This window comes from Nanorana parkeri, unplaced genomic scaffold (genome assembly GCF_000935625.1).
Source record: "Nanorana parkeri isolate BGI_ZX_2015 unplaced genomic scaffold, ASM93562v1 scaffold2437, whole genome shotgun sequence".
NCBI classification, from domain to species: Eukaryota; Metazoa; Chordata; class Amphibia; order Anura; family Dicroglossidae; genus Nanorana; species Nanorana parkeri.
Window position 1 is genome coordinate 94,920 of NW_017308705.1, and position 23,097 is coordinate 118,016.

Genomic DNA, 23,097 nt, shown 5'->3' on the forward strand with positions numbered 1-23,097 from the left:
CCTTAGTTTTGATTAAAACTATTTTTTGTATTGGGACAAGTAGATTGTCGTGAAGGACAAGTAGATTTGGCCCCCACTTTAGCCCTTGGACAAGTAGTTTTTAAAAAAATTTCCACACCCCTGATCCCCATCCCTGGATACCTCCATCCCCGTATCCACCATCCCTATCCCTGGTTATACCATCCTTAAGTACCCCACCCCCAGTCTTGGGTCCACCACACGCATCCCTGGGATCCCCACACCCATCCTTGGGTCTACCGCATACGTCCCTGGGTACCCAAGCATCATCCTTCAATGTACCATGCCGCGGGTGACGCTCGTGCAGTAGAGTCTGCTCTGCCAAACCCCTTAGTCTAACAACTAAACCGGAAGTAAGGCAGTTGGGAAACTCGAGGAGTTGGAGCTTTCGACAGAACACCGGACGCACGCGCAGTGCGCCGCTTTTCACTGTGAAACATCACAGGTGTTTGGGGTTTGTGACAGAACAGCCAACTGCTACCCATGATCAATATAGGTGACGGAGACTGCGCATGTGCTAAAGCAAGAGTCGGGGAGAATTATGAGGTAAAGCTGGGCGTAGCAAGGAGATTGGTTGTTGGTGCAATTTGCGTCATCATTGTGCGCTTCGCTTTAGTATTGTTCCCTGATTGTTTAAAAACATGTCGGTGAATTATGCAGCTGGTCTGTCCCAATATCCTGATAAAGGGAAATGCGGACTTCCTGAGGTACGAGTAAGGCGTTATAGTCGTGTTGTTTGCTGTAAATGCGTTGTTAATGCTGCCTGCTTCGTTTTCTCTGTTCCACCGGAAGGATTTGTGGCGTTTTGTAGTCGAGAAATGTATAATTGTTTTGGGAGATTTACCACAGACGCAGGAGTAGCATCCTATGTACTTTATTGCAGATCTTTAGAAAACGTTTGAATTTATTTTTCTTAATTACATAGGTTTTTTTTTCTTTAGTTCTTATGGTTGTCAAAAGCAGCTCGAAACTGTGAGCTTAGTATAAATGGCAACCGCGAGATTGAGTGCTTGCCTGACCTGATAGTCATAGTTAAGCTATTGTGGTGAAAGGGTAGACTTTGCGTGCGCACACACAGGTCATTTCAAGTTACTTTCCCCATTCATGAACTGTTGAATAAATTATAATAGTGTAGGGATGTGTTCCCTGATTGCTTTGACTGTAGTTCGTGTTACTTTCAATTTTTTGAGTTTTTTTTGTCTTGCAGAGCATTGAACCCAGGGATAATTTGTATCACATCCCCTGCCAGTCACTATTTTGGGGAGGCTCTAGAGCAGTGGTCTCAAAGAACTGGCCCGCGAGCAGGTACTATGTGGCCAGCAGCCAGCTCACAAGTCTGGTACGTGGCCATGGACCGCGTACCAGACTTGCGGGAGCAGCTACAAGGTCTGTATCTCTGCCGGATGCAGACTGTGTAGATGTTTCGGAGAGGGGGCTGTGTATCTTATTTACATGTGGCTGTGCGGTGGCGGCTGGGAATTATATTATTTGTGGGGTGGACTGGGAGAATTCACACCTGTATCTTTAGGTGCAATTAGGGATTCCTGCATCAGGAACATGCGTTTCGTGCAGCAGAAATCCCTAATCTGGTGTTTACACACGGCTGCTGTCACCCATTCAAATTAATGATCAGGTGACAGCAGTTGCATATAAACTCGTGCACAATGCATGTAATGGTATGTGATATTATTACATTCGGTTAGGAATCAATCACTCTCCCTGGATGCAATGATTGTGTATCCAGGGAGAATCTAAGTGCATGTAATAATATCGCATATCATTACATGCGGTGTGCAGGGATTTCTGCTGCAGGAAAACGCAAGTTTCTGACGCAGGAATCCCTAATCGCCCCTAAACCTACAGATATGCTTAGGTCCGTAGTGTGTGTGTGTGTGTGTGTGTGTCCGTAGAATCATATCGCATATAGTTACATTTTATTTTAAAGGAGACCTCTGGGGTAAGTGTTTTTCCCCATAGTTCTCCTCAGGGTCACGGGAGGACATAATCTAGCGTCCTCCCGTGACCCAAAGCTCAGTATACCGCGAGCTACAGCTAGCGGTATACCGAGACAGCCTGGAGGGGTCCCGACACTACTGTCGAGATCCATCCAGCTGCATGATTGACAGCTGGCTCTGCCTATCTAGTGGGGGATCGGGGAGGGGGGGAATCCCTGCAGGGAGCCATGAGGAAGTCTTTTGCCAGTCTTCTCTCTTAGTCAGAGGACTAGTAAATGGGACTGAACTGGCAAATGGGTGTTTATTTGGTTTTGAAGTAGAGCCTAGAATGTATCATCAGTCTCCTTAAATCAGAACTTAACAGGAAAGAAAAATGCAAGCAGGCTATTTGTGGCAGAGAAGAAATGCTGTGGGGGAAATTTACCCAGCTGTGCATGGCAACCAATCAGATTCTAGCATCCATTTTCTGAGCTTAACTGAACAAGCTGTTGATATAATCTGTCTGCTCTAGTTTTAGTACATCTCTCCCCCCCGCGATGTTCTTTAGCAAGCATAAATGCTTAGGGATTTAAAAAACATAGGGATGTAATAGCTGTGAGGTAGAGGGTCTTGTGAAAGAGTTTTGTTTTAAAGGACAATGAGGCCACAATGCACTCATTTTCTTGCATTGGTTTCCCTTTGTATTTGGCAGCCAGTTGCATTCTGGAGGTTCATTTGGGTGTCAATTAAAAATAAATGGCACCACAACACATTTCTATCGCTCAATTCCCGTGACCTGCAGTTTCAGGTGCCGGGCAGGTAGTTTTCTTTCTACATTTAGCCCTGCTTTTGGCAAGCAGGGCTAAATGTACAGCAGGGGAAGCCGGTGCTCATTTTTGTATAAGTGATCCCCCACCCCCTAGGTCAATCGCCCAAGCCACCCCCTGGTTTTCAGGCTCCCCTGGCCTCTGCAATAATTTCAAGATAGGGAGCAGATTTTTCGCTCTGATCAGTGACACAGGAGCACTTTGTCAGTTGTCACATGTGGAGCTGTATAGAAGATTGAGCACAATGCTTTACTGGATTTTCTGTACTGGAGTCCAGGCTTCATAAAGAGAGCCCGTCACCTCCTGAATGCTTAAATCTGTCCCCCAACCCCCCCCCCGCGCTATACTTACTTTTTGGCGAATGGTCCTTCCCCACCGCCAGTACAGGTGTACTATCTGTACCCCATACTACCATCCGTTGCAGCCCTGTGCTATAGATTTAGAATTTTATTCGGAAATTGCGAGCACTCGTAAGCGCAATCAGAGGTGCTTCTTAGCAAGATTTAAATACGGTTTTGGTTAAAATCATTTTTTGTATCAGGACAAGGAGATTGCCATGAGGGAGAAGTAGATTGGGCCTCTGCTTTAGTCCTTGGAAAAGTAGTTTAAAAAAAAAAAATCCACATCCCTGAACACAGTAACTTGTGCATGCTGCGCTAAGATTTACCACAGTGTAAAATGTTAATAGCTGTTTTTTGTTTTGTTCTTTTTTATTATAAATATTAAATGATGAGCAGGGAACGTAATTAACCGCTTGCCGGCCGTACACTCGCGTGAAACAACCAAAATGTAATAACAGCCAGCTATGCCTGTTTACATACAAGTGATCGCTTTTATGGGGTGCCGATCGGAGCTCCCCACCCCTCCGCTGGTCCCGGGCTCCGCTGTGCCTGGTGCGAGCCCCGGACCAGCATTGTGGCTCTCTGACAAGGGATCAGAGGGAGATCAGTACACTAACTCCCTCCGGTCACCTCTCCGGTGTCAGAATGTGGACGTGATGTATATTACATCACTTCCACACAAGTGTGAGACAAGAATGTGGAAGTGATGTAATATACATGATGTAATGATCTCTGCTTCTTTGGGGGTCCCTGGGTGACAGGGGTCAGAGAGACCCCTGATGTCTCCATAAAGAGGACCTGTTGCATATCTTTGCTATCACATAGGGGGGTTTCTTAGCCCCCTATGTGTTAACAATAATGTTAAGTGGTAAAAAAAATTTAAGTTACACATGAAAGAATATTAAAAAAACACAATTTTTTAAAAAGTGCCCACCCATACATACACGTGTGCAAACATGCGTCGCAATTTTAAAGCTAGACATGTCTGGTGTCTATTTACCCGACGTGACCCCGTGTTTTATATTTTACCAAAAAATTGGGTAACAATAATGTATTATAACATAATGTAAAAAAAAACTTTTTTTTTACTCTTAATTTTCAGTTTTTTCTTTAACCACCTCAGGGCTGGCCGTTGTAAAAAAAATGGCCGGCCGAGAGGTTTCTAGATCTGAGCGGGCGTCTTAGTGATTGCAGCAATATACAAACAGACCGCACTATCCAGAGAATTCCAATACTGCAGACTTTATTACAATTCACAGCAAATCCAGTATATCAGTGAAAGAGTGTAAAAAAGCTACAAAAGCCAGCACTGCACCCCCCCCCCCCCAACCAACTATAACCTCTCACATGTTTCACCCGAAGGCTTACTCATAGTGATTGCTTGATGCGTGACTATTCTAAACATTTCTAAAAAATAATAATCAAAACTTGTGAAAAGTGTTTGTTTTCTTCCCTCCTTTAAAAAAAAAAAAAATATTTTATTCGAACTAAGTGAGGCGTTGGGTACACATGTTTGATATAAATAGCCCTTACTGTCCTCTAAAAAAACAATTATATAATATGTATGGGTACATTTAGTAAGAACGTATATTACTGCCATGGAAGAATCGCACAGCAAAAAAGTGTCAGTCATTTATGAACAGAAACTGAAAACAAGCTGTCATGAAGGTGCTAAAGGGCACTGTAAAGGTGCTCATACACCTGCCGATTTTTCTTACGATAATCGCGGGTCATCCCGCGATCGTACGATCGGCAGGTGTGTGGAAGGCGTGCGACCGTTTCTACTGTACGGTCACACGTCTGTTGAAAACCCGCCGAGAATCGTACGATTTTCGGCGGGTTAGTGGCGTTCTCGGGAGACAAATGCCGCACAGGCTGTTGTGCGCACACTGCCTGTGTGGCATTGGAATCATTGGAAGCCCTCCTCTCAGCAGGGCGGGCATGTGATAATCGCAAGTACGATCTGCCTGTCCAAGATGGGCAGATCGTACGAGCTTTTAATTACTTTACAACCATCGCACGATGAAAGTCGTGCGATGGTTGTAAGGTGCATGGCCAGCTTTAGACTTAACACTTCTTTGTGTGTTAATGCACCTGGAATACATTTAGATTTACACTGAATATTTTTGAGGGGCTTAAGTAAGTTAAATGGTCTAGGGTTAATATCAATTTGTTTTTCTGCTCATTTACTGCACGAGGATGACTGTCGGTAAAGGTAGATTATTATAAGATGGAAGCAGTAGCACATTTTAGGCAAATTCAGGTTACCCAAATCATTAAAAATGCTGGCTTTTAAAAATTCTTTCTTTTTTTGATGTAGGTTTTTGATCCACCGCGAGAATTGCATCGGAAGGTGCAGAAGCTTGCTGAAATGATCCGAAAAGCCTCTTATGTGGTATTTCATACTGGAGCAGGAATCAGCACTTCTTGTGGGATCCCTGATTTTAGGTCTGTGTTTTGTTTTTTTCCATCCAGAGACTATACAGCATAGATATATGTTGCAAAAGGAGAGCGAAAAACTAAAGCAAGATTAACCTCTTGCCGTCCGCCCGTAGTAGAAAAACGGACGGACGGCACTGCTGCATCTGCGGGTTGCCGTCTCCAGACGGCAATTTTTTTCTGCTCGCGCGCGCCCCCTAGCGGGCACGCACGGGCAGAAGAGACCCGAATTACCTATGTCATAAAAATAACAAACTGGCACCTTTTTTTAGAAATGTTTAGCAATGACAATCTACAAACAGATACTTCTAGATAGAGATGCACCAAAATGGCATTTTGAGACCGAAAATAAATGTCATGCCAAAACCGAAATGATGTATGTTTTTTAAATTCTTAATAACATTTTAAGTTTTATTTTAATTTCTTTTTACTTTTTAAAATAGAAAAATAGATTGAGGACATAGAGTCCTCCTCCTATTTCTCTTTTTCTGCATCCCATTTTATGAATGAACAGGAAGCCTCTATACTGAGAGTTCCTACCCATTTACACTTTGTGGATTTAGTGTACTTGCTGTGTCCACAACCATGCATTAACAGGAATTGAAATAGATCACTTCCCATTCATTCATAACTGGACATAGTAACTACAATGTGTATACTGTATACCGCTCTCCATCCTGACTCGGCTGTAACTGGAGGGGGGTGGGCGATGGGGGAGGAGAGCTCCGCCTCCTGTAGCAGATCACAGTGCTCTCTTCCACTCACAGGTCTCCATCCTGACACAGGATGCTCCGCCTCCTGCAAAGATGACTACTTTCACCGCCCTGCACCACTCAGCATCCTGAAAGCTCTCCTTCCCGCTGGGTGCTGGTGCTGCATCAGAAGGCACACAGACTGGAGCTCAGTGGGAAGGAGAGAAGCTGGGATGCACTGAATTTTTGGCCATCATGGCACTTTAAGCAATTTGCCAAAAGTGCAATTTTTGGGCAAAATTTTTCTGGCCGACGAAATTTCGGTGCATCCCTACTTCTAAATAATTGCCGGCTTTTCATTTTTTGCATACCTTATTTTTCTTCCCCATTCTTCTGACAGTGGTCATTTTAACCAAGCGCAGATTACTATGTCTCCCTTTTACTTCCTGGAACTCTGGCACATGTGACTAGGACATGTGACCATGCACCTTAAGTACCTTTCTAAAGCTACATTAGTTGTTGTTTTTTATTTATTAATGAGAAGCGGGTGGTCAACTGTGTCAAAGGCAGCAGAAAGGTCTAAAAGTATGAGTACAGAGTAGTGGCCATTGGTTTTAGCAGATAGTAGATCGTTAGTAAGTTTTAGAAGGGCAGTTTCAGTGGAGTGTTGCGGACGAAAGCCAGATTGAAACGGGTCAAGGAGATTAACTGTAAGGTGGTGGCTGAGGCGGTTGTAGAGCAGCCGTCAAGAAGTTTGTTATGCAAGAAATATAACAACCACATTTTAATTGAAGGATATGTAGCCAAGCATGTTCTCTAAAAGTAGAATGCATGAACATTGGTGGAGTGCTGCATCAGGATTTTGGTAGATATTTAGATCTGTTGACATTTCAGTTAGACTGCTCTCTATGACCCAATGGGTCTGAAGAGGAGGTACTCGCATTGACAAAGTGTGTTAGAATAAATGCCAAATGTATGGTTGACAGTCCAGTAAAAAAATAAATATTAAAGAATTAAAAACACTATGCCCAACAAGTTGTTGTTTTTTTTTTTTTTTTTGGGGGGGGCTTTACCTGTCCTCTTTTATCAGGGCTACAAATTACTTCTAAACCTTTTCATTACATTTGTATATAAGGTAAGTCAATACATGATATAATATGATACTGTGTAAAAAGTAATGTGTAAGGATTCCCAAACCCTATTCTGGCCTCTCATATGGCAAGAGTTTTCGAGTGGTGTAACGTCTCATCTGATAAAAGGTGGATTCACTTACAACAGTCCTCTTGCCTGTTCAATATCCTTTGAACTGATCATCCCATACCGAGCGAGATCAGTTGCTATTCGACAATTGGTTGCACGGTGCGTGTACTTAGAGGGTTCACAAGGTCTACTATTAGTCGCATTCCCATCCCCATTGCTATTGCCTGTGATTATCGGCAATCCCTCTCTTCCCTCCTGGCCTTTCCGATAAAGCGTTTGCCCCTTCCTAGCATCTTACAAATTTCGGATAGTGCATTTTTTGTCATCCTCGGGTGTTTCTAATCTAAGTGACTTGTCGACTAACATTTTCCCACCTCTACTGAAGTGGCAGGCCTTGCAACTTCTCCATTTCCTATATTATTATTTGAATAACTTAACTCCTAGGTCAGACCTCGCCCCTTTCGAGGATTTTGGTTCAAACAGCACTTACCTAGATCATGGTTTATCCAAAGCCCATGCTCTCCTGGCTAGTTCACCGGTTCTGTCTCCACCACCATTTCTCTCAATGTGGGAAAGGGATCTCGACATTACGTTCTCAGATGTGCAAAGAGAATACATTCTCCACTTCGCTCATAGGGCATCTATCGCCAGCTCCGTTCAAGAGTCGGGGTAAAAAATCCTCACCAGGTGGTTCTACCTCCCTACTACCCTCCATAAGATGTTTCCACACTGCTCTCCCCTCTGCTGGAGATGTGGTCAACAGGGCACCATCCTGCATGTATTTTTTTCGTGCCCTCACCTCTGTTATTTTTGGGATCTGGTTATTCGCATTAGTGCACAACTCACTGAGCTTCATTTAACTAATAACCCAGCAGTCTTGCTACTTCATATGTCTCCACTCTCCAAGGCTCGATACCAGCGCTTTCTCCTGATTCACTTCAGGACTTCAGAGTTATGTTCCCTTTGCTCCCCTTATGGTCCCTTTCCCCCCCTCTCATGCTCTTGCGCTCTTCTGTTCCTTGATTCTTGACGCCCACTACGAAATAGGGCAATTTCTGTTTTGACCAGATTTTTTGTGTTTTACATATATTATTATTATTATTATTATTATTATTATTTATTATTATTATCCCACATTAGTGAGTGAACTTGACACGAGTGTCTCTAAATCCGGTTTCTTAGTTTAGTTTGCGACGTAAGCTACTGTTCTTCTGTACCTCTAATTTATGTCAGTTATCTGAAAAATGCCTGCGTTCCTTTCTCATTATTTCTGTATTTGTATGTGTTTGGAACATTTTTAAAAAGTTTTTTTTGTTGTTGCAAATAACGAGTTTAAAAAAAAAGTAATTTTGGAAAATCGGGCACTAAAACTGTAAGGACACATAAAAAAAAAAAAAAACAGGTTATATACATTTAATTCTATGTAGATACACTGGCTAATTTGCCAGTTCGGCCATTAATTTGTTTCAGGGCTAGCCAAACTTCGGCCTTTCAGCTGTGGTGATACTAATGCCAATAGTCATTGCAAGACTCTTACAGCCACACGCATGACTTTCAAAGTCCGGTGCTTGATGGTATTTGAAGTTTTCCCACAGCTGGAGGCTGAAATTTGGCTACCCCTAATTTATTCTATTGCTGCTGGAGGCAAAACCTTGGTTAGAAAAGTGTGCCACTTTAGATCAGTCAGTACTTGCCTTCTATGTCCAGGTACTCATCCAGCTCTTTTTCTGACAGTCACTATACAGGAAAAATGGATGACCGCACACCAGCTATGCCATAGTTATAGTATTTGAGGCTGAAAAATGACACGGGTCCATAGAGTTCAACCTTATGTATAAGTGTGTGTGTGGTCCTATGTTTTAAGAGTACCTGTACCTCTGTATGTTATGGTCTCTGAGGAAGGCATCTAATTGATTTTTGATTTCAATACTCTCTGCTGATACCACTCCTTGTGGGAGAGAGTTCCAAAATGTAACCACTCTGACTGAGAAGAAACTCCTACGCCCTTTTGGATATATCTTTTCTCAACCAATTTTAGGTGGTGGCCTCTAGTCCTTGTTACAGAGTTTACTGCGGATGTTGCCATCTCCACCAAACATTCTTGTACATTAAAATCATGTCCTTTCTTAATCTCCCTTCCAACGTGAACAAGTGCAATTTTAGCAACCTTGTCTCATAACTTTGATCGTCCAGCCCATTAATGAGTTTAGTTGCCCTTCTCTCTCTCACCAGTTCCTGGACATCTTTTCTGTGGATTGGTGACCAAAACTAACTGCATACTCCAGATGAGGACGAACCAGTGATCTGTAAAGTGCAAAATTATTAACTTTATCTCTACAGAACATTCCCTTTTTAATACAAGACAGTACTCTGCTCGCTTTGTTTGCCACAGCCTGGCATTGCAAGGTATTATTCAATCTGTGGTCTACTATGACCCCCAAATCTTTTTGTATTTCTGACTTCCCTAGAGGAGCACCCATTAATGTGCATTCCGCTTGCTTGTTTTTAACCCCAAAATGCATTGCCTTCTATTTATCAACATTTAACCTCATCTGCCAAATAGATGCCCACTCCCCTATTTTATCCAGGTCCTCCTCCAATGTTATAATGTCTAATTCCGCCAGAAGGAATCACTTTATTAATTTATCCAACAATCACGAATGTGAGAGAGCACATGCATTAGTTCACGGTTATTTACTGATATATTATACACAGTTGCGATTGTATATATAGGTGGACACAAGACTCCTTGTCATCTTTAGTTCTCTGAGTGCTTTCCTTTCTTGGGGTGTCAGGTTATCTTTCCCTTTTTAGTAGATGCATACTAAGGCCTGGTTCACACCTAGGCGTATTGCATATGCACGTCTGTCGCACGTTTTTTTACTGCGATTCGCGCGCGGGGGGGGAAACGCGTGACAAACGCATATTTCCGAGGGCTACTTGGCTGTATCCCAATGGAAACGCGCAACAAAAACGGCCCAAAGTAGTACATGTACCTTTTCAGGCGTGGGCCGTTTTGTAGCGCATTAGGGACGGGCTGAAATACGCCAAGGTGTGAACCAGACCCATTGAATACAATGGGATTTAGATGTTTGAGCGTTTTGTAGAGCGTTCGTCGAGCGTAGAACGCGCTACAAAACGTTCAGGTGTGAACGAGGCCTTAGAATTACACCCCAAAACACATACTGCTACTCCTCCTGAGTATGGAGATACCACACAAGACTTTTTCACAGCCTAGTTGCATAGAGGGGCCAAAAATCCAAGGAGCACCATGAGGCTTTCAAGGGGCATAAATTGATCATCTGATTCCCTGACTACCTATTGCATTTTTGGAGGCCCCTGGAGTGCCAGGATGGTAGAAACAACCCACAAAATTACCCCATTTTGAAAAATAGATGCCCCAATGTATTAAGTGGCATGGCAAGATTAGTTTTTTTTTTTTTTTTTTACGAAGTTGTTAATAAGCTATTATTAAACACATAGCCAGCACACTGTTACACACCACAAGCCATCACCCTACATCCCTCATACAAGGGATCCCCACAGGACAATTCCTTAGAATCGAGCACAATTGTAGCCAATCAAGACTACATAACAGAATCCAAAACTTTAACCGTTTTAGAAACAGAGGTTACTCCCATAGAACAACCAAGGTAGGCATGATAATGAGGGAGGAAATACTGGGAGGGGAGAAAAGGGAAAAGACAAATTAAAAATATGTAAGGATGACCACACCCTGTCACCGAGAGGTTTGAACAATTATCTAAATTTAAATGTTTTTCTCTAAAATTGAAGCATGGATATCCCAACTCTAAACAAAGAACAAATATTGATTTCCAAAGGCAAAAATCTCCATTCTATTACAAATGGTGATGGGTTATTTTTGTTTGAAATGTATTCTTTTTCATTTTACTTTAATGAATGGTTTACCACTCCCGTGTCTCCTACTATATGGAAGACAAGGCAGTATGGCTTGAATGAAGTGGCTGTTAAACATATCACGCATTAAGCACACGTTCTAGATGGAACCTGTAATTATACAGGTGTGAATGGGCAATTTAAACAACCGTTTTCTTCCTCACACCCATCAAGTCTTGACGAAGGGTGGGGCGAAACGCGTTGACTCGGCATGTGTGTTTTGTGAGTCTGCAGGACCACACGCTGCAACCTTCCACAGGACCATCCAAGAAATGTTGGGGACTACACCATAGATCAGATTTGATTTCACTCTATGAACTCTCGAGGACTCGGCTCAGCTCACAAGCCGGCTCCTATTGGGACATCTGCAACAAATATCCAGCAAGGATCAGAGATACCGTGGAAACTCTTACCATACCGGGATTGAAGACGGCAATATGTGAGTACCGATTGATCTGATCATCACTAATATATATATATATATATAAAGTCTCTCCTGATGAACTGTATCTCTAAATTAAGAAGAGCATGTAGTACTGAGTCTTGCAACGGCATCAATTGCAAACAACATAACAAGGGTGACATTCACCCACATGCCGTCAATATAGACAGTGCATCAATCCAAACGTAACCGGCCGGCACATTTTTTCGTCTCAGCTGGCACAGATCGCGTAACTATCAGTCCACTGACCGGAATCCTGAGACGGGAAACACTTTAGATACGTTATACATCTCTAGACTGCTGGCACATCACGGCAACTATATAACGAATAATGTAATAAGTTACCACGGAAGGACTTCCTATTTGCAGGACTTTTGGGGACATTTTTGATTCCTTAAAACTTTGGTTTTTTTCGTCACAATCTTTTTTTGAAACGCAAGCATTCTTTTTCCCCCAGTTTCGTTTTTTTCCTGTGTTATCTACTCTTGCAATGTGTGTGTGGGGCCCATTGATGTGAAAGTGAGTGTGCATGATAGCCATAGAGAAACGTTTGTTGTTCTTTTAAACATTTGTGAAGCAAGACAAAGTAGTGGTGCTGTCTTAATTTTAATGAAATGCCAATAAAATCAATTTTTTTTTACCTTCATACCTGTCCCCGTCTTTTTGGTAGCAACCTTTTTCAGCGATTTTCTTCATCACTGAATTTTCTTTTGCAGATTTTTATGTTACGAGACCGAGTAGACGGTTTTATATGCACGGCATTAATATGGGTTAAACTTTTATGGTTTTTGATCTCCGGAATACATTACAAAGAATTCTTAAGTAGTGCTTTCTCCTCTGCTGGGTTGTTATAGGGAGCTGATCCGGGTGCCTCTCCTCATTTAGTGCCCTGTAAGCTGGCTAGGTCGGTCCCTTTCACCTGGGTTCCCATCTGCCATGCCTTTTTGGCTGTGTGTTTCCAGGCTTCTGTCCTTACTGGGCTGCAGCCTGTTTCTCCCTTCTCACTCCCTGAGTACTGCAGGGATCCCAACCTGAAAAAAGCAATTTCAGAGGTGTCCTCATTTCAGGGAAGAGAGGACCTGAAATGCTGGCAGATAGCAAAGAAGCTATTGCTTCCCTTACTATCTGCTGGGGTTTTTTTTTTTTTTTTTTTTTTGTATTCCGACAGCTGCTGCCATCAGAATAAAAAAACAGCATTGGAATGAATAGCTAGATTGCTATTGGCTATTTCAATTTGCAATATCCAATAGCTAGCTGGCTATTGCACCCACCCATATTTTTGACAATGTTCAAAAATGTGAGGATATGATGAGCTCTACAGTCATATAGGTTAAGTGCAAGTCATGTGACCACATTGTTTGGCTGCCATGTTGGATTGTGCAATATTCTGCAAATAACTTTGTCTCTGAAACCAGAAAAATTCAAAACTTTGCAGACATGTCCAGGCCGACCTCTTCTACCACGGTTGTAAAAACGGGTCCGATCCCAAAATCAATATGGCCGGCACAAGCCAATCACTTTTTTATCATTGCAGCAAATTGCATAAACGTGCATTTCTATCACTTTTGAGGTATGTTAAACTTGTTAAAGATATGATAACTCAAAATCATAACTGCCAAATACAATATGGGTTCCAAATGTCACCAAGGTCGGCAGCCATTTTGAATTTGGAAAAATATTACAAATCATGAGAAACGTGTGCAGTTGTACAGATCTATTGTGAATAAATAACTTTGCTATTTATGTCTCCTAACTACATTATCTTATGTGCTATAACTGGCTCTGATGCTTGGTCACCTTTATTGCTGATTGCAGCTATATTTTATTATTATTATTATTCCGCTGCTTTTTTCAAATGCCTGTATTAAGTGCAATGTTAGTCAAAAACCCATGAAACTTTGCAATATAGTAGAGCCCTATGCTCTGCTAGGTTTATTGCAAAAATGAAGGTCATAGGTCACATGGCAGCTATCTTGGTTTTTGCCACAATTTTTGTCATATATTCAGAAACCTGCTTCCCCAGAACCGCTAAAGCTACAGATTTACAAATTGCTATGTGAGGATATGCTGAGCTCTACAGTCATATATGTTCATTACAAGTCACTTGACCACATGGTTTGGCAGCCATATTGGATTGGGCAATTTTCTGCAAAAAACTTCATCTGAAACCATTTATCAGAATAATTCAAAACTTTGCTTGTATATCCAGGGCTACCTCTTCTACCACAGTTGTAAAAACAGGTCCAATCCCAAAATCAATATGGCCGCCAGAAGCCAATCACTTTTGACATTACAGCAAATTGCATAACCGTGCATTTCTATCACTATTTTTTTTTTTTTTTACATAGGTTGAAAAATAAAGACACAAGTCCATTGAGTTTAACTTTATAGAGATGAGAAAAAGAAAAAACTAAACCGGAAAGCTATGCCCACATTTACCCACTGTTGATCTAGAGCAGGGGCGCCTACTATTTTGCGTCTGGAGATCTACTTTTCAAATGACGAGCTCATTGAGATCTACCAACGAAAAAACACCTGCATTCAGGGGCGGGAGGGGGCGTGGCGGTGCATTGAAGTCAATGGCACCGCAGCCAGGCTCCGCAGGCAGGCCCCTCGCCCACAGTGCGATCGCCTGCATTAGTGCCTGTGTTCCAGTCCAGTGCGACCCGCAAAAATGCTGCGAGCACTATTTTTGCAGATCGCACTGGACTGGACGCATAGCACTAATGTGCCTGCGTTCCGAGTGCGGGCGATCGCAATGTGGGCGATGCCATTGACTTCAATACAGCTCCACACCCCCTCCCGCACCTGAACGCAGGGAGTCGGCCGGCTTACATTCCAGTGCGCCCTACAGGTCCCGGCGTCCTGTCCTCCCGTGGTGCTCGTGTGGCCGACGTTGCACATGGGGTGTCCTGCACCTTTCCATCTGCAGCGTCTGACACATTCAGCCGGCAGCCGCACGAGCACCACGGGAGCATAGCCGTAGCCAGCTCCTTTTGCGCCTGAGGCAAGAAAAAAAAAAGTTTTTTTAATTTATTTTTTACTATTTTTTATTTTATTTTCATTATTTATTTATTTTTATTTTACATTTTCATCATATTTTTTTTTTTTACTCTTGGGGGGGCTTCGGGGAAATATTAGGGGTCTAAAAAGCCCCCTGATATTTCCCTTTTAAAATAGAAAAAGAAATTGAGGACACATAGACACAATATTTACTATCAAGCAGTTTCTCAATGGGGAGAAGCCTGCTTCTCCCCATTGAGAAACTCATGAATGAACGGGACGTGATGTAAATCACATCCTGTTCATTCATTTATAGCTGGGGACACATAGTACTATGTGTCCCCAGTTATTTACAAACACTGGAGTGATCAGCCGATCGCTCCAGTGTTTGTCCTACACAGAGGATTGGTACATACTAGTGACATGTACCGATCCTCTGCCGCTCGTCCACGCACAGGGGGGCTGCAACTTCTCTGGATCCCCCTGCTCTCCCGGGCAGACGCAGCGGTGGGATACCACGAGCCGCGGGGGGGCGGAGCCGCTGTGACAGAACGGACGAGCAGTGAGGGGAGAGAGAGGCGCCGGCTGTCAGATCCTGGCCGAGCGTCTCTCTCTCTCCTCACTGCTCTGCATTAGTTAGTGACAGCGGCTCCGTCCTCCGCCCTCCCCCGCCGCCGGTTCCTTCACTTCTTCTCGGAGCCCCGCTGGGGAGAGCAGCGGGGATCCAGAGAAGCGGCGGGAGGAGAGGACATGGCGATCTACCAGTGATCGCTATGCGATCGACTGGTAGATCGCGATCGACCTTGTGGGCACCCCTGATCTAGAGGAAGGCAAAAAAACACCCCTATGAAGCATTTTTCAATTTGCTCCAACAGGAGAGAAAATCCTTCCTGACCCCAAAAGGCAATCGGATACTCCCTGGATCGACAATCTCTGGTGCTTAACCCCTTCGTGACTGACGACGTACAGTGTACGTCGCCAGCATCGGGGCTGTTTAAACAGACTCCCGGTGACTTTTGCCGCCGGGGCTCTGTTTAAACTTGTAGAGCCGACTGTCGGCTTTACAACAGAAGCGATCCTGGCGACTTACCTGTCGCCAGATCGCTTCTGCGTCCCGAAGAAGGGGCCCCCCCCCCGCCGGACACCCCCGCCGTGCTTCCCGGGCTCCGTTGCCCCTCCTACGGGCCCGGGACCGGCGATCTTTGTGTCCGCGGGGAGCTGGGGAGGAGGTCGACGAACTTCCGTTCATCGATCCCCTCCCCGTTCTATGGGACCGGGAGCGATGCAGATTGCATCACTTCCGGTCCCTGGGCTGTCAGTTCTGGGCTCCTGCAGCCCAGCTATAAGCTATTGAAGTGCGATCTGCACTTCAATAGCTTATTTCCAGTGTAAAGGTGACACTGAGGGTCTTTTGGACCCCCAGCATCACCTTAAAGAGGACCTGTCACCACCATCTGCTATTACATGGGGGGGCTTGCAAGCCCCCCCATGTGATAGCAGTCAAAGTAAAGTAAAAAAAAAAAAAAAAAAAAAACAGTTTTTAAAATTAAAATGAAATAAAATAAATCTAATAATAATAAAAAAAAATTTAAAAGTCCCCCGCCCCCGCGAGCATGCGCGTCGCCACGTAAACACGCGTCGGGTGCGCCTACGTATGAAAACGACGAACGCGCTACACATGTTGGGTATCGCCGCGCACGCCGGAGTGAGAGCAATAATTCTAGGGCCAGTATTTTGGGGTATCTCTAAATTGATGACCTGTGGGGGCTTTTAAAGCGTCTTCTATGGACTTTTTGGGGTACTGGTGTTTTTCGCCGTTTTACGGATGCACGCAATTTGTAACCTGGGCATGTTGGGTATCGTTTTACTCGTTGTAACCTCATCTTTTATATTTCATTAAAAAAATTGGTATTTTGTTGTGTTTTGGGGCATTTAATTAAATTTTTCACTAAATATTGGGGTTTAATTTATGTTGCGCTAATATTGCGCAACATAAAAATTTGCAACTACCACCATTTTATTCTATAGGGTCTTGGCATTCAGAAAATATACAATGTTGGGGGGTTTTAAGTAATTTTCAGGCCTAAAATGTGGAATATAACATGGGTACAAAAAATGAAAAAAAGGCCTCAGTCATGAAGGGGTTAATATACCTATAAGATCTCAGTATCCAGTAATCTGTGCATTTAGGAATACATCCAGATTTTTTTTCTTTTTTTAAACAGTTAACTGAACTGGCTAGAACTAGCTCCTGGGGGAGGAGAGCTCTTATCTGTGAAGAATCCCTTCCATATGCAAAGCTTAAACCTCTATTCTTTCAGATGCAGAGAGTGCCCCCTTGTCCTTTGCAGCGACCTTAAAGTGAATAATTTGGCACCAAGTTCACTATATGGACCATTTATGTATTTATACATAGTGATCATAACCCCCACCTTAATCGCCTCTTCTACAGAGAGAACAAATTCAGGCCGGTTAATATTTCCTCATAGCTGACCTCCTCCATGCCTCTTATGACTTTAGTTGCCCTTCTCTGCACTTTTCTCCAGTTCCACAACATCCTTTTTGTGAACTGATCCCCAAAATTGAACTGCATATTCCAGATGAGGTATTACTAATGCTTTGTACAGGGGCAGGATTATGTCTCTATCTCTGGAGTCTAGACACCTTTTTAATATAAGAATGTATTTTGCTTGTTTTAGAAAATGCGGCTTGACATTGCATACTATTATTGAGTCAATGATCTATTATTGAGTCTATGATCTATCAGAACACCCAGATCTTTCACTCCCCCCAAACATACTCCCCCTAGAGTGTATGAAGCATGCATGTTTTTAGTCCCCAAGTGCATAACTTTAAATTTTTTATCAACATTACACCTCCTTTGCCAAATAGATTCCCACACATTGAATAATGAAATGAATATTTAGATCATGCCATTGCTAACTAAGGCTTGTATGCCCATAGTTGGGAAAATAGATGAGCACATGTCCAGACTACAGAACACTGTATAGTGTGGCACAGCTATATCCAATTCTGTATAACTGCCTTCATATTATTACATTTTTTTTAGAATATAAAGCCAGGTATGCAGAATTGGATATAGCTGTGCCACGCTATACAGTTTTCTGGTCTGGACATGTGTTCATCTATTTTCCCCACTAGGGGGATACAAGCCTTAGTTGGCAATATCTACATAGTTATTTCTTGTCCTTTTTTTTTTAAATATTATATGCGGTTAAACAGCATTTTTGTGCCCAGCCCCCATGCGGTGCTGCAGTACTAATAGAAAACGATTTTCTTTCTGCCTGGAGATCCGAACCATTTAAATTACCCTTTATCTCATAATTACTTGTCAACCAGATCCGTAACCAAATTGAACCATATATACCAAAAAGATAAACCAGTTAACAGAGGATCGGGACAAGTATTCCAATTACAAAAAGAGTTTATTAGATAAAATATCAGTTTTGGACATAAATATATCACTAACTGGTTTAAAAAAAAAAAGCATGACATACAATTATAAATCTTCAGGTATGCAGATCTGTTTGTATAGTGTGCTCTCATTCATATATGCTAATCAGCTAGATTAGCTGATAGGTAGAGTTTGCAGCTATATTATTTACATTTTATTTCTGCTTTTACAAAGTATAACAAGAAAGAGTCTAAGAATTATATGAAACCTTTCTGTATTTTTTGTAATTTTGTCATTATTTTTATTTCAAAAAGGGGCCCTAAAGGTGTGTGGACATTGGAGGAGAAAGGTCTAAATCCAAATTTTGATACAACATTTGAAAATGCTCGTCCGTCTATAACGCATATGTCACTTCTACAACTGCAGAGAGTTGGTATCTTGAAGTTTTTGATCAGCCAAAATGTGGATGGTTTGCATTTAAGGTCTGGATTTCCCAGGTACGGCATGTTAAACTGATTTTGTTCTGTGCCTTTTTAGTTTATGGAGACAGTTACTAATTACTGTCTTTTGTATGCAGGGAAGAGCTTGCAGAGCTCCACGGCAACATGTTTGTTGAGGAGTGCACCAAATGTGGCAAGTGAGTATGTTTTACAGTGGACATATGCTATGTAATCAAGATAAGTAGGTTATCTTGATTAGTTCTGAGGTCATCAAAACATTTGGCACCACTTAAAATGACACTATGCTCGGGAGTTAAATCTTAAAAATGCATTCAAGTATTCTATTAACAAAAATGTAGCTTATTTGTGCATCACTTAGCTGTAGATCCCCAAATCCTGTCGGAATTTGTGCTGGCACTGTCCTTCCTTCTGGAGGAGGGCTACTTTTTGTTTTCCCAGGGTGCATGTGTGTGTTGTAGAGTAGCCACCACTCCGTGCTCACTCCCATGATGGGCTATAATTTCAATATAAAAAAACTAAAGTTGAGATTGTAGTCCACCAGTGCAGGAATATTGGTATTTGGTGAAGTAGGAGTGCCTAGGCATAGCTGCATGTCAGGAAGTGCACTGCTGCTCCTTCCTTTTTTATTTTTTTTAGGCTTAATCGCCTTTCTGCTTTGATACATTGAACATTTCTAGATCATAACTTTTTTAAATGAATGTGAAGACATGACTGGCATTCAGCTAATATTGTACCTATCTATAAGAATTGTAGTAAGGAAGAAGCTGGCAACTGCAGGCCAGTGAGTTATCGGTAGTAGTAAAATTAATGGAATCACTTATAAAAAGTAAGATACATGATTATTTATATATACACAACTTGTTGAACCCAAAGTAGAATGGCTTCACTGATGGAAGATCAGACTAATCTGATTAGATTTTTGGCTATGTTAGGCTTTGTCCACACCACCCTGGTCCAAAACATATCTTGATTTTTCCAAAGCATTTAATATATTTCCAAAAGATCATTGAAAAAAGTTGTAACCCCTTGGTGGTTTTAGTGGGTACACAGTTTACTAAAGGATAGATCAGAGCGTGATTGTAAATGTGGTTCAGAACAGAGACCAGTCACTAGTAGTGTACAGACAGGGCTTTGTACTAGGCTCTGTTCCTGTACTGATTTAATGTGTAAATGATATAACTAAAGGTTTGATAGGTAAGGTATGTCTTTTTGCTGATTATACAAAGGTGTCCAAAAGCGTTGATATTCCGTGAGATGTTTGGTATGTACATGATTCGGCATTGCTCGGCAAGCAGTGAAAATTGCAGTTCAACATTTCTAAATGCAAAATAATCCTCCTGATTTAAGTAAACATGCTTAGGGCAAACTAGAGCGATACTTGGACAAAAAGGTTAGAGAAAACTTTTTTTTTTTTATGAAAAAGGGACAGTCCCAAAGGGCCACTTGGTCTTTTCTGCAGTCACTATTCTATTTGTGTATTTCCCATTATATTATAGAATATTTAATTGATACCAACCTCTTCCCTTCAGGCAGTATGTTCGAGACTGTGTGGTGGGAACCATGGGATTAAAACCTACTGGAAGACTTTGTGATGTTTCCAAAGTTAGAGGTCTACGGTCATGCAGGTAAAAGTGTTTTGTGAATTCTTGTGTTGCAATGGTAAAACAAAAATGTTTTAAAATAATTTTTAGTTCACATATTATAAATGATGTAGAATTTTGTTAGGAAGAAATTTTGCACAAATAATATTCAGTGAGGCATCATTGACTGTCATTGTCTCTCAGAGGAAAGCTGATCGATACTATTCTGGATTGGGAGGATTCTTTGCCTGATAGAGACTTGAACTTAGCTGATGAAGCCTGCAGGTAATTAGAAATGAGACCTTGGTTTATATTTTCAAAATGTAAAAGTGATTCTTATTGGCTATAACATTTTTTTCATTGTAGAAAAGCAGATTTGGCGATAACACTTGGAACATCACTTCAAATTAAACCTAGTGGGAATCTTCCTCTTGTAACCAAGCGTAAAGGTGGCAAGTTAGTCATAGTAAACCTTCAGCCAACCAAACATGTGAGTTTTAACATTCTTTGCAATACGTTTTCTGAGCATGCCCTTATATTCTACTTTATGTATTAGAGTTAAGAGATTAAGGCTGCTTTCACACCTACCAAGTAGGTGTGATGTGATATTCCTGCATCAGGAATTTTGCGAATTCCTGCAGCAGAATTTCCAAACCTTACATTTACAAGCGGCAGCTGTCACCTGTTCAAGTTAATCAGTTGTCAGGGGCTGCAATTGCATGATCAATGCGCCCAGGTATAGCGATTGATTCCTAACCACCTGTAATTGTATCACATACGATTATATGCGGTGTGCTGGTGTTCTGGCGCTTTCAAATGCAACCCCTCTCATCCGATCATTAACTTGAGCGGGTGACAGCTGCCACTTGTGAAAGTAAGATTTGCTGATCTGCTGCAGGAAATCGATCGCTAGTTCCTGATGCAGGAATACAAAATCCCACCTATTTAGTAGGTGTTAATGAAGCCTAATTGTGAAGTTTTGCAATAAGAACTGTCTGTGTTGCCAGATTCTTCAAGTCTCCCATATTGCACTAGTGACTGCACTGTGCTGAGAAAGGGAGAATTTTTGTTTTGGCAGCACAGACATTTCACTTTGACAATTGAGGACTGTTGATTTGTTTTTGGTTTTTTTTTGTTTTTTTTATTCTTTATTTATACAGGCATTCCAACATAGTACAGAAGTGCAAAACAGTAGGGCCTCATGGCCCGGCATATTGAAACATATACAGAAATCCAGCTTATGCATCACACAACCGCGTGGCCATTCCCTTCTACTCATACATAGTGCAATAAAACCACCGATCTGTACTAGAGGTCTGCATGCTTTTCCACTTTTTCTTCTTTTGTAAAACTAACCATGAAACCTAACTTGGACCCTGAGCCAGGGGATACCATCCCTCACCTCGAGCGGATAGCCCCCCGTACGCTCAGGTTCAGCTAAAGGATAGTTACAACAGGAAAGAGAGATAAAGAAAGAGAACACAAAGACATCACAAGACGACAACAAAAGAGGGGGGGACGACAGAACCCAGTACCCGTGCCCTGGGTGTGGATGCCGCACTCCACCCAACGTGCATCACACCAGGACAAATGTGTTATTAATAAAGGGGCCGTAGGGTTGGAATACAAAGACCCAATCCATTGTCTCATGCCGACACCCAATCCAATATAATTCAGCACTTCCCTCAAAAATGACCAGCTCACTCTGTCAAACGCTTTCTCCGCATCCAAGGATAGCAGGAGAAGCTGTTGGGAGCGCGCACGAGCCAGATGGATGACGTTTAAGGTGCGAATGGTGTTGCCTCTCGGCCCGGGACAAAGCCCACCTGGTCCATCCCAATCAGGTCATCTAAGAAGGGAAGAATACGGGAGGCTAGGATACGGGTGAACAACTTAAGGTCAGCATTCAACAATGATATAGGCCTGTAGCTGGCACATTGAGATAGGTCTTTACCCGCCTTAGGAAGGACAGTAATCTGGGCCCTAAGGGAGTCTCTGGGGAGAGAGTTCCCCTCGAGGATCGAATTGCAGGCCGCCAAGAACCGGTCCCCCAGTGGGTCACAAAAGGACTTGTAATATGAGAGAGGCAGGCCGTCTGGGCCAGGCGCCTTCCCGGGTTTCATAGCTTTTAGGGCCGACTCAAATTCCGCCGTGGATATGGGCACCTCCAAGGCTAGGGCTGCGGAGTCAGGTAAACGTGGCATGCCCGAGTCTGTCAAGTATGTTCGTATCTCCCGGATGCGGGAAGGGGCCTTAGTCATCCCTGCGTCCGGGTGCAGATTGTATAAGTCCATGAAAAAGGAGTGAAACTGTTGGGCTATATCTTTAGATCTGGAGACCAGGCGGCCCTCCGCTGTACGAATAGAGGGAATGTAAGTGTGAGCTCGGGTATCACTCAAGGCACGAGCTAAAAGCTTCCCCGGCTTGTTCCCAAATTCGTAAAACGTGCGGCGCGTCTTACATAACTGAGCCTTAACCCCGTCCAATAGAAGTTCGTTAAGTTCAGTCCTAGTTCTGGTCAGAGTCAAAGTCTCCCCATCTAAGGCAGCCCTGTGCCTAAGCTCCAAGGCCCTCAACTGTTCATATAACTCGTCAATGCGCTTCAGGCACTGCCTTTTCCTGTGTGATCCTATTCTAATTAGAGCACCACGCATCACACATTTTCTCTAAAGTAATGGGAAAGTTCCAACTTTAGGTCTGCCAGTACCGCTTCATCCTGCAGTAAAGATTCGTTCAGTCGCCACGTGAACGGCGATCGCGTACCCTCACCTATAAGCAGGGTCAAATGAATGGGGGAAATGATCTGAGATAGCTGAGGTGCCAATGG

The 23,097-nt window shown here is 42.7% G+C and overlaps 1 protein-coding gene across 1 annotated transcript in view; it reads left to right on the top strand.

Moving 5' to 3' along the window:
* Positions 1–604: 604 nt before the first annotated feature.
* SIRT6 (sirtuin 6) overlaps positions 605–23,097 on the top strand; it is a 39,922-nt gene continuing 17,429 nt past the window's right edge. The window contains exons 1-7 of the mRNA XM_018573581.1: positions 605–725; positions 5,441–5,568; positions 18,544–18,726; positions 18,807–18,866; positions 20,220–20,315; positions 20,475–20,555; positions 20,637–20,760. Coding sequence (XP_018429083.1) covers positions 660–725; positions 5,441–5,568; positions 18,544–18,726; positions 18,807–18,866; positions 20,220–20,315; positions 20,475–20,555; positions 20,637–20,760 — 738 coding nt within the window. The 5' untranslated portion in view covers positions 605–659. The remainder of the gene's footprint in view (positions 726–5,440; positions 5,569–18,543; positions 18,727–18,806; positions 18,867–20,219; positions 20,316–20,474; positions 20,556–20,636; positions 20,761–23,097) is intronic.